The 11,723-nt window shown below is 42.0% G+C and overlaps 1 protein-coding gene across 1 annotated transcript in view; it reads right to left on the bottom strand.

Moving 5' to 3' along the window:
* Positions 1 to 1,181: 1,181 nt before the first annotated feature.
* Ndfip1 (Nedd4 family interacting protein 1) overlaps positions 1,182 to 11,723 on the bottom strand; it is a 48,504-nt gene continuing 37,962 nt past the window's right edge. Inside the window, exons 7-8 of the mRNA XM_051163921.1 lie at positions 7,921 to 8,026; positions 1,182 to 1,904 (exon numbers count right to left, since the gene is read on the bottom strand). Of these exons, the coding sequence (XP_051019878.1) occupies positions 7,923 to 8,026 (104 nt within the window). The 3' untranslated portion in view covers positions 1,182 to 1,904; positions 7,921 to 7,922. The remainder of the gene's footprint in view (positions 1,905 to 7,920; positions 8,027 to 11,723) is intronic.

Below are 11,723 nucleotides of genomic sequence, written 5' to 3'. Positions count from 1 at the left end.
CAAACAAAACCACTATGCAGTAGACAGAGTGCTTAAAATCTTATCAACAGGGAAAGCAGCCTGGAAAACAAGCTCTTTCTCTCTCTTACACACAAGCAGTGCTTTCACAGCTAGGAAGCTGTTGGTGAGACAAAGAGCTGGCTGTAAAACAGCGTCCTACTGGAATGGGGGTGAGGTTGGGTGTGCTGGCAAATGCCTGTAGTCTTGAGCAGCTAAGGCAAGACCAATGCTGTTGAGTTTGAGGCTACTCTAGGCTACATAGTAAACCCTAGCCAAGCAGGGAAAAACGCAATCTTGTCTCAAACAAACAAAAATAGGGCTGGAGAAGTGGCTCAGCAGTTAAAAGCGCTTGCTGCTCAATCAAGAGGTCCTGAGTTCAAATCCCAGTCTCTCTAGATTGCTTGTGAGCAAGCCTGTGGTGCATTTTCTTGACTGATAATAGATGTGGGAGGGCCCAGCCCACAGTAGGTGGTGCCATCTCTAGGAGGTGGTCCTGGGAGCTATAAGATAGCAGGAGAGAACAAACCAGTAAGCAGCACTCCTCATGGCCTCTGCTCCAGTTCCTGCTGGCAGGGTCTTGCCTTGAGTTCCTGCCCTGACTTCCCTTAGCAATGGATTGTGTTGTGGGACTCTAAGCTGAAATAAACCTTTCATCCTCAAGTCGCTTTTGGTCACTGTGATTTGTTTTCTCTTTGAGATGGGGTTTCTTTGTGTACCCCTGACTGTCCTGGACCAGGTTGGTTTTGAACTCAGAAATTTACCTGTCTCTGCTCCCGAGTGCTGGGATTAAAGGCATACACCACCACACCTAGTTTGGTCATGGTGTTTATCACAGCAATAAACCCCTAAGACACAAGAAGTTAAAATTTTTAGAATATATTCTGGATTACTGTGTAAGATTAGAAAATGTTTGCACAATCAACAAATGTAAACTCCAAAATTAAACACTGATCTACAGTAAAAGGTGCTACACAAGAGACATTTATTAATGTTCTATTGTATTTACAGTTTAATATAGCAACCAAAGTGAGCTAGCACTTGGGCAGCAAGCACATCATTCTACAGACTTAACAGTTGTAAAAGCAAGGAGTACAGAATGTTAGGGATCCTCTCAAAAGTTCCAAATTAATTCTTTGCTCCTGACCCTCTGGGATTCTAGCCATACAGTTTACATAATAACATTTAGTATTTAATCTGAATCTGCCTTTGCCCTTTCCATTTTATATGATGACACACACCTTAAAAATTCCTTTGTACACATTAACTACAGAATGAAAAGGTAATTTCTGAATATCGACTATGAAAAATTAATGCTTATTTATCAATTGAGGACATTTTTTGTTAACACTACAATGAACTTTGCACTATGGTTTTGCTTCCAGGTGTTCACACACAGTACAATTAAACATATTTCTAGGTTAATTTGAACAGGAAATATGGATTATGTGCAGAAATGCAGTCATAACCAAAGTTTTGACTTTTGAGAAAACCCCTTTTTAAACAGCCAGCCTTATACATAGCTTACACTAATCTGTAGTTTCAAATCGGCTTTGAGATGGAGGATGAATAAAGCAAGATTGCCCCCTACTGACTACAGGGACATGGCTCATGCTATTTAAAATGACTACAAACAATATATAAGGCATTATTAATAATACATCACAGACTTGATTGCAAGAGCTTTTCCAAACATTAATCACTAATGATTTGATGATTACAGAATTCTGCATTAACTATTAACATTTTACACCTAGGAACAAATAGAGAGAAATGATCTTTTTCAACAGTACTTTATTTTTTAAAGCAGGTGACTGTCCTCCATTCTGGTAGTGACTCACTTCCTGCAGGTGCTCTCGCTTCTTGAGGGACTTCATCAGTGCAGGAAGGCCTTTGCCAGAACACATCTGCCAGAGAAGGACACTCAACAGTCAACCTCATAGTTAGCTTGTTATTTTGGCTAAGAGCAGGGTGTAGTCACAGAAGACAAGACGTTTAGAGACATGTGTGGTGCATTTCAAGATCGTTTGGACAATTACTATACATGGACATCATAGTAGCCAATAAACAGTCAATTTTCAGTTCTTAACATCACCCTCTGCCCCCCTTCCCCACACACACACTATAAATAATTGGCATGCTCTCTAAAGACTTATTTTATGTGATGGTGTTTTGTCTGCATGTATGCCTGTGTACCACATGTGTGCAGTACCCTCAGAGATCATTAAGAGAGCACAGGATCCTCTGCAACTGGAGTTAAAGATGGTTGTGACCACCATGTGGCTGCTGGGAATTGAACCCAGGTCCTCTGGAAGAGCAGCAAGTGCTCTTAACTGCTGAGTCAACTTTCTAGTCCCAGTATGCTCTCTTTTAAAAAACTGGGTCAGGGAGCCGGATGTGGTGATGCACGCCTTTAATCCCAGCACTCAGGAGGCAGAGGCAGGTGGACTGCTGTTGAGTTCCAAGCCAGCCTGGTCTACAAAGTGAGTCCAGGACAGCCAAGGCTACACAAAGAAACCCTGTCTCAAAAAACAAAAAAACTAGGTCAGGAGTTTTTCACTCTTCTCTCTTCCAACAAAAGAACAAAATGGAAATGGCAATTCTTCATCCTATACTTACTCTCATTAGGACAGACTAACACAGGACTACTTCCTACTGTATCTGTTGTTACTATTCACTTGACAATTCTATCAGATCACACACAGAAAAAATTCCAGTGAGGATACCAATGATATCCCCTTCTATATAAACTGTGGCAAAGTTAGAAAGTGAATGTAAAAATCACCTGTCTTATCCCACAAATATGCTTTAGAAATCTTAAAGAACCAAAGAATTTGGTAAGCATGTTTTTCAGAATATATGCAGTTCCTAACCAACTTTAAAAAAAAATATGTATTTATTTTATTTATTACATATGAGTGCTTTATCTGCAGAAGAGGGTATCAGATTACATTATAAATGGTTGTGAGCCACTACGTGGTTGCTGGAAATTGAACTCAGGACCTCTGGAAGAGCAGGCGGCACTCTTCACCACTGAGCCATCTCTCCAGCCCCCTAACCAACTTTTAAAAAAGATTAATTTAATTTATTTATTATTATGAATATGGTGCTCTGTCTGCATGTATACTGATGCATGAAGAGAGCATCAGATCACATTACAGATCTGAGCCACCATAGTTGTGAGCCACCATGTAGTTGCTGGGAATTGAACTCAGGACCTCTGGAGGAGCAGTCAGTGTGCTCTTAACCTCTGAGCCATCCTCCAGCCCTCCTAACCTACTTTTAAGAAGTGATATGACAGAAATGTATACTTCTAAAATGATGTCTGGCTGGGCATGGTGACATATGCCTTTAATCCTAGCATTGGGAGGCAGAGGTAGGGGGATCTCCATGAGTCTGAGGCCACCCTGATCTCTAAAGTGAATCCAAGACAGCCAGGACTATTACACAGAGAAACCCTGTCTCCAATAACAAGTAAAATAAAAGTGATATCTGTGTCTATGTGTTTCCCTGCCCTCTTCTCCTGTTTTAGGACTTGAATTCAGGGCCTTGAATGCTTAAGCAGATGTGTGTCACTATGCTACATTCCCCAGGCCTGTACATACATACTGGTTTAGTTCTTATGGAAATAATGTGTGGGAAAACTTCAAGTAGCTCTTTACTGTAATGCCAGAAGAAAAAGCACTAAAGACATATACCACTTTAACAAATATAAGAGACTACTTTTTGGCACCCAATATTGGGTTGACAACCAGACAGGCTCACATGTAAGCCTTTAGTGTCCTTTTTCTATCTCTCCACATTATGGTTAAAAACCGAAACAAACAAAAAAATCAAAACCAACAAAACAAAACAAAAACCTTGTTTCCCATTAGACTGTATAAGTTTCAAAAGGCTACCACCATGCAAAGAAGAGTCAATAGTGGAGCAAGTTAACTTACTCTTTAGCAACTGCCAACATTTCCCACAACTCTAAGTTCTGTTTGTTTGGTAGCCTACTGATATGATTGATACAAGTGCATCTGTCTTTTACACCAAGAAGACAAGGTGACAGGCAGAGCACAGCTCCCATGGATGACACCACAGAGGACTGTCAGAACTGGAAAGGTGAGCAGAAGCAGAAGGGAAAGACACTGCTGCCACCTGGAGGCTGTTCTCTGACAAGCAGGAAAGCCAATGAATCAATGACCGCTAAATCAAATGCCGCCTGCAGGACTCGCTGGAGAATAGGTGTGCGCCCTGGACACTTAGTTCATGCTGCTTTATAAACAGTTTTATCGGGATTCTCAAAGTCAAAACCTGCCACTCAACAGTCACTTAAAGATCCTGCTGGATGACCCAGACCAAAGCATCTGTCCTTGCTTCTCAAATGCAGCCGAAGTGTGACCAGCTGTCTCCTGCTCCTGCTGTCATGCCTTCCCCAGCACGCTGCTCCAACTGTGAGTGACAGTACGTCCTACCTTCAGTAAGCTGCTTGTCGGGAGTTTTGACACAGCAAACTATAAAGTAAGCACTGCAGTGGGTTTGGTGGCATGCCTATGATCACAGTGGATCTCAGACTAAGCAAGGAGGAGTTCAAGGCAGTCTGATAATCTATATAAACAATGTCTTCTCTTAAAAAAAAAAAATTTGCTGAGTGCTGGTAGCACACACCTTTAATCCAGCACTCAGGAAGCAGAGCAGGCAGATCTCTGAGTTGGAGGCCAGCCTGGTCTACAGAGTGAGTTTCAGGATAGCCAAGGTTACATAGAACAACCCTGTCTTGAAAAACAAAACAAAACAAAACAAAAAACCAAAAGGAAGAAAAGAAAATGAGTTTGCTTTAAAATAAATTTGAGCAACACTATATGTACTCAGCAAGTTGTATGTATGTGTGTATTTTATGTATGTAACAATAATAATAAAGACAAGGTTATAAGGGGCTGGAGAGATGGCTCAGAGGTTAAGAACACTGGTTGCTCTTCCAAAGGTCCTGAGTTCAATTCCCAGCAACCACATGGTGGCTCACAACCATCTATAATGAGGTCTGATGCCTCTTCTGGTGTGCAGGTGTACATGTAGGCAGAACACTCTAAACATAATAAATAAATCTAAAAATAAATAAGTAAAGGTAAGGTTATGAATTTGACATTTGTGAGTTGCAGGAGTACTAGAAGTGAAGAAGGGGTAAAAATGTAAATTCAGTACTCAAGCATGAAATTCTCATTTAAAAAATCAACAAGTATTGGGAAGTAGAGGCAGGCAGATCACTGTGAGTTCAAGGCCAGCCTGGTCTACAAAGCGAGTTCAGGACAGCCAAGGCTACACAGAGAAACCCTGTCTTAAAAAACCAAAAACAAACAAAACAAAACAAATAAACAAAAACAAAAACAAAACCAAGAAATGAGTAAGTAATAAACTTTTCTCCTAGCTGACAAGGAAACGGGGCTGCCGTGGTTTTAAAAAGGCTGTCAAATCCACCATGTTTCCCGTGCAAGTGCCTCGGAGTTGTTGTAGCCACAGTGGGACCCATCACCCCAGCAACAGCACTCGCTCTCGCTTCCCTGCCAGCACCAGGTGTAGTCTATGAAAGCACACTTCTCAGTGAAGGGAGGACATTAGCGCGGTCAAGTAACAAAAAGGGGCACATTTTCTTTCTTCTGCTTCCATGGGCACACAGTTAATGGCACTGTGCCTATCTGGAGTGATCCCTTCTAACTTTTCTTATCAAGATGGAACAGCTGACTGAGCTATTTAGTTAAACTATGTACTTTTTCATCTGTTTTGAGACATATTCAAAGTTAGCCCTTAACTCATCATCCTCCTCTCTCAGGCTTCCCAATATGAAACTATGGGCCCCATCCTGTCAGTGTAAGGGTATCTGAGCACTGTTCTACCACAGCCAAAAACTCTGTAACTCCTGCTTCAGTTAAAGTCTCTATGCTTTGTGCTTTTAGCCCTGGCTTTCCTGGAACTATATAGACCAGGCTAGCCTCAGATATACAGAGATCCACCTAATTACCAGTCCAGTGGAAGAAGTCTCTATTCAAACACCCTCTGTAAATACCAAGTTCAGTCCAGAATGAAAGGTGTATTATTTTCTGCCATGGAATTACTTCTGAAATTCCCTACCCGTGGTCTGTGGCAAAGGTAAACCTATAGCTAGGTTTTTGGTTTTTTTTGGGGGGGGGGGGTTCGAGACAGGGTTTCTCTGTGTAGCCTTGGCTGTCCTGGACTCGCTTTGTAGACCAGGCTGGCCTTGAACTCACAACGATCCGCCTGCCTCTGCCTCCCAAGTGCTGGGATTAAAGGCATGTACCACCACCGCCCAGCTAAGGTTTTAACTAGGCTATCAACACCAAAGAAGGTCAGACTCAATGAATTAACACCATAATACTTCACACAAGAGGTTTTATTTTATCTTTTAACCAAAATATCTGTTGACTTAAAGAAAGCAAGCGTTCTACATGTGGATCTATATAGAGAGGTTCTAGTCTTTTCAATGAACAAAGGTCACTCATAACCTTGTTTCCCTCCAAGGGATTCTCAAGAGTTAACTGGTAAGGAAACAATTAGAACTGTAAACACTGCTTTCAAACCCAGTGCCTTCACCTGGTGGTTTGGACGCCCTGAGCACATCTCAGTGATTTCACACCAACTAGCACAGAGTTGCTCAACTGCTTATGTGCAGTTTCTGAGAACCACTGAAGCACACCACAGAAATCCCTCTCAAATAATTTCTTGACCAGCTCCCACAACACTGTCCTAAAAAACTGGTGCTGCAAATTATAGCCTGGCTGATTCATGACTTTCAACATAGACCACTCAGAAATACCCCCAAGTGTTTAGAAAATCAAAGCTATAGAATAACACAATTCTCATCGAAATCCCTAACACAGGACAGAAGAGTGCTAGCCAGCCCTGTCCTGGCTACTACTTGTTTATTAGAAGATGAAGAAAGCATGCAATCCCCTAGCATACCTATACCTTCCCTGCTTCTCTTCCCTTCTCTTTCCAAGTGGGGATCAAGCCTTGTACACTGAGTTATAACCCCAAGCCTGTCAAACATCCTTCTAAATGAAAAATGAAGACAACAGACAGGTGACTTCAGTCCACTGGGAAATTCACAGCTACCATCACATTCCTACAGGGTGGTTCTGTTTGCAAGGAGGGCCCAGGGCCACCCTGAGTCTGAGCTGAGTTGCAGTCTATCTGCTCTCCACTGCACCTCACATAGCCAGCTTCCACAAGCTCACTCCTACTATCATTTAAGGTTTGTGACAACTGCTGCACACAGCTATCACAATGCCTTCTCTGGGCCTTCAACTGGACTGGCTTTTAAGTGGTGCTCAAGGTTTTATTCTATCAAACACACAAGTTCCAAAGCCCAAGGGGCAAAGAATCAAGTTCACAAAAGCATAGCCTGTTCTGTCAGAGCTCTCTGCTATATTCAAGGGATCTCACCTGTCAGGTAGCTGCTGGTGAAAGATGGAGTCAGCCATTGGGGAAAATTGTGCTAATCGAAGAGTTCAGGGCTTAGTTTTGTTCCAAGGAAAGGAAAAGTCTCACTCTTTCCTTTGGATCTGAGCTTCCTTAACAGCCCAGTGATAAAATCTGGGTATAAACCCAAGCAAGAGGACCTGTTCCTAATGTACCTGCTGAGCTCAACCAGGCCATCAGTGCCCTACCCACACCTCCCATTACTGAGACATTTGCCTGTATGTTGCCAAAGTATTCTCTTCTTCCCCTTTGCCCTCATCAACAGTTTCCTGCAAACACCACCCCTCCAATAAAAATAGGGAACGACAAGAACTTTTTAAAATGCTCTCCTAACAATTTATGTATCCGTATCACAGAGTCTCACTTTAAACTGATTGGAAATTGGCAATGCATCACATGATCACAATAAGAATAGAACATATCTCCCTTCCCCTCCTCCAATACCTTTAATAAATAAAGAGAACTCTGGTCCTGGGGAGATTTGAGAAAGTTTCTGGCATCTTCCGAACTTTTGCATAATTGATAAATCCTCTGAGAAACAGGAGAAAGCCTAATTAAAAAAAGAAAGAAAAGTCAAGAATGAACTTCTAATTTATTAAGTCTCTATCCCAGAATTTCCCCCTTGTAACAGGAACATGTCATTTTCCTGCTGAAGCCTATTAACATTGGCAATTTCCCCCAACATCTTCAAAGGATTTCTCTATCAAATTATCCACATCTCAACAGGAAGGCATACTCTCAAGTGTAAATGCCTTTTTTGCACAGGATCTAATTGGTCTCAAAAGGAAATGAATGTAAAATGGGACCAAACATTTACATCTGGAGGCTTCACTGGGAAGCCTATAGAATCTCCCTGCTGAGTTCCCAAGTAACACCCACATAATTAACTCCAAAAGAAGATATTACAAATGGGTTTTGTTGTTTGTTTTCTGAAATATGGTCTTAGCACACAACTTGCTTTGTGAACGAGGCCAGCCTCGAACTAATTTTCTTGCCTCCTTCTCTGGAGTTTTCTGGGATTATAGGCACACACCACCAAAACTTTGCTCTTCAAGTTTAATTCTAATCTTTTCTGTTATTTAATTTTCTGCCAACAGTATGCAACCTTGTCCACTAGATGTCAGCACACACTTATGTAGAACTCCAGTTTTGTACTTTTTTGGGTGGCAGTGGTGGTTCCCAAGACAGGGTTTCTCTTTGTAGTCCTAGCTGTCCTGGAACTTGCTCTGTAGACCAGGCTGTCCTGGAACGCACAGAGATCCACCTGCCTCTGTCTCCCCAGTGCTGGGATTTAAAGGTGTCCACCACCAACACCCAGCCCCAGTTTTCTATTCTTTTGTTTTGTTTTGTTTTGTTTTTTGTTTTTTGAGACAGGGTTTCTCTGTGTAGTCTTGGCTGTCCTGGACTCCCTTTGTAGACCAGGCTGGCCTTGAACTCAGGGTGATCTGCCTGCCTCTGCCTCCCGAGTGCTGGGATTAAGGGTGTGCATCGCCACGCCCAACTCAGTTGTCTATTCTTAATGGTGGTTTGACAGCACCAGACTCACACATTCACCCCTGAGGTGATGATGTGCCCTTTAATAAAAACACACTCTTAACTCTCCTTTCAGAGACACTCTTAAACATGATTTTAATACCATTATTGAGATACAATACAGTGTTATAAAGCTAACTGCATACAATGCACTCAGTTTTCATGTATTTACTGACTTGTACAGAAGTACGGGCTAACCCCACATGCTGGTTCTTCTGAAATGGAAGGAAGTGCCGTCACTGGATGAGGGACCAGCAGCACCATGTAGGAATGGATCTGCTATATAATTCAAGTGGTGAGAAAAGTTTACAATTTTAAGATATTTATATAAAGTATCTTGATTTTAAATGTTGCCAACTAATTAAAAACAACTTTAAAAATAACTAGGATATGCTAGGCAGTGGTGGTGCACTCCTTTAATCCCAGCACTGAAGAGACAGAGGCAGGAGGACATCTGAGTTTGAGGCCAGGATGGGCCACAGAGTGAATTCCGGGATAGACAGGACTCACAGAGAAACCCTGTTTTGAAAAACCAAAATAGGGCTGGAGAGATGGCTCAGAGGCTACAAGCTGCTCTTCCAGAGGTCTTGAGTTCAATTTCCAGCATCCACATGGTGGCACAGAACTATCTATACTGTGATCTGATGCCCTCTTCTGGCCTGCTGGCGTGCATGCAGGGAGAGCACTGTATACATAATAATAAATAAATAAATCTTAAAAAGAAAAAAAAGAAAGAAAAACCAAAATAACAACAACAACAACTGGGGCAAACAAACTATTTAGTGTTGGTCAGCTATAGCTTCTGAGCCATCAGCTTGGGTATGCGCTGCACAGATCCCTACAATGTTCCCAAAGAGAGAGTGAAAACACTTTAAATAGAGGGTGTGTACACACACACACACACACACACACACACACACACACACACACACACACACACGTCACCCTCTCTCTTTGCTTATAATGAAATATAACACAACAAGAAAAGTCAATAATAAAATATCAATCTGTCTTCCAGGAAACACTGATATAGAAAGCTATCCATTAAATGTATTTATATTGCAAACAAGCCATCTAAAAATGCCTACTATTTCTTTTTTGATCCATTTGGAATTTGGGCTGCCTTTCAGCCAGTAGGTAATCAGTTTTACTCTCATCATCTTGCAAATAGTGCTAGGGATTAAAGCCAGGGACTAAGCATGCTAGGCCAGTGTCCTAGGCCATTAAGCTCAACATCCAACCCAGCTTTTCTCTCAGAGTCCATCTGAGTGAACAAACAAGCCAAAAATTATTCCTCCTGAATCACTCATTTTTATTAAACTTGTGCAAATCAAGGGAGGGGAGATTCAGCCTTTCTCTTTCTGGACTCATTAGACCCAGTGATCAACAGCAGATAATGCTCCTGTGCAGGAGGGAAGGGTGCCTTGGGTGACGGTGTCAGTAGCACACATGGATCGGTTGACTAGAAAGGCGGATCTCAACTCTCAAGTTCCTGATAGGCTTAGGTGTTATGCTGAACTAGCCTGAATCATGAGCAACAGTCCCACCAACATCTCTGACAGAGGATACACAAAGGGTGTAATGCAGGAACTAGACATGGTGGTGCACTTGGGAGGCAGAGGCAGGAGGATCAAGCAAGCTCAAGAATTTCCTCATCTACATAGTGAGTTCTAGGCCAGCAATAGGGTACATAGCAAGACCTTGTCTCAAAAACAACAAAAAGAAGGCAGTCAAACTGTGAATCTGAACACCAGCATGGTGGCGCACAACTATAATCCAGGACGTGAACAGTCCAGGCAACAACACAGTACTAGGTCATCCTCAGCTACACAGCAAGCTTAGGGCCAGCCTGGCCTACATTGGGACTTTGCTTGAAAAAAAAAAAAAAAAAAGAAAGAAAGAAAGAAAACAAACAAAAAATAAAACCAAAGAAAGCCAGGCGTAGTTTCACAAGCCTTTAATCCCAGCATTTGGGAGGCAGAGGCAGACAGATCCTGAATTTGAGGCTAGCTGGTCTACAGAGTGAATTCCAGAATAGCTACAGCTACACAGAGAAATCCTGTCTCAAAAATAAACCAACAAAACCCCCCCAAAAATCAAAAACAAAAAAAAAAGAGAAAAGTCTAAACCAGGAAAGAAAAGATTTTGGCAACAAGCAAGAGTCGTATCACGAGTACTAAAGCTTTAGTAGGAGAAAGTGATGGTGTCATAGATGCCCAATGCCAATCATCTTTGTGCTTTGTTTTGGGGACAGGGTTTCTTGTGTAACCTTGGCTGTCCTGGACTCTCTTTAGATCAAAGAGACCGCCTGCCTCTGCCTTCCCACGTGCTGAGATTACAGGCATGAGCTGATGTGCTCAGCTCTCATCTTTCTTTTTAGACCTTTGCTTTTAATTATATATATGTCTGTGTTGGGGTTATGTGCAGGTGAGTATAGGTACTCTCAGTCAGACATGGGTGCTGAGAATCAACCTCGGGTCCCCTGCACCTGCTTTGCAAAACCACTGTGACTCTTAACCACTGAACCATCTCTCCAGCCCCATCATCTTTAAGAGATACTGGGTGGCTCTCTATTGCTTTGTAGATATGACAGCAATGATGAGTATGGCCTCTGTTACTGTATCACATGTATTTCCTTATAAAAAACAAAGCCACAGTAAAACAATTCACCCCAGTACTAATGGTTACTTTAATGATTAGAAAGAAAATAATTT

The sequence above is a fragment of the Acomys russatus genome, chromosome 20 (genome assembly GCF_903995435.1).
Source record: "Acomys russatus chromosome 20, mAcoRus1.1, whole genome shotgun sequence".
NCBI lineage: Eukaryota > Metazoa > Chordata > Mammalia > Rodentia > Muridae > Acomys > Acomys russatus.
Note: the sequence above shows the minus strand (reverse complement) of the source record. Positions and strands in the feature narration are given on the sequence as shown.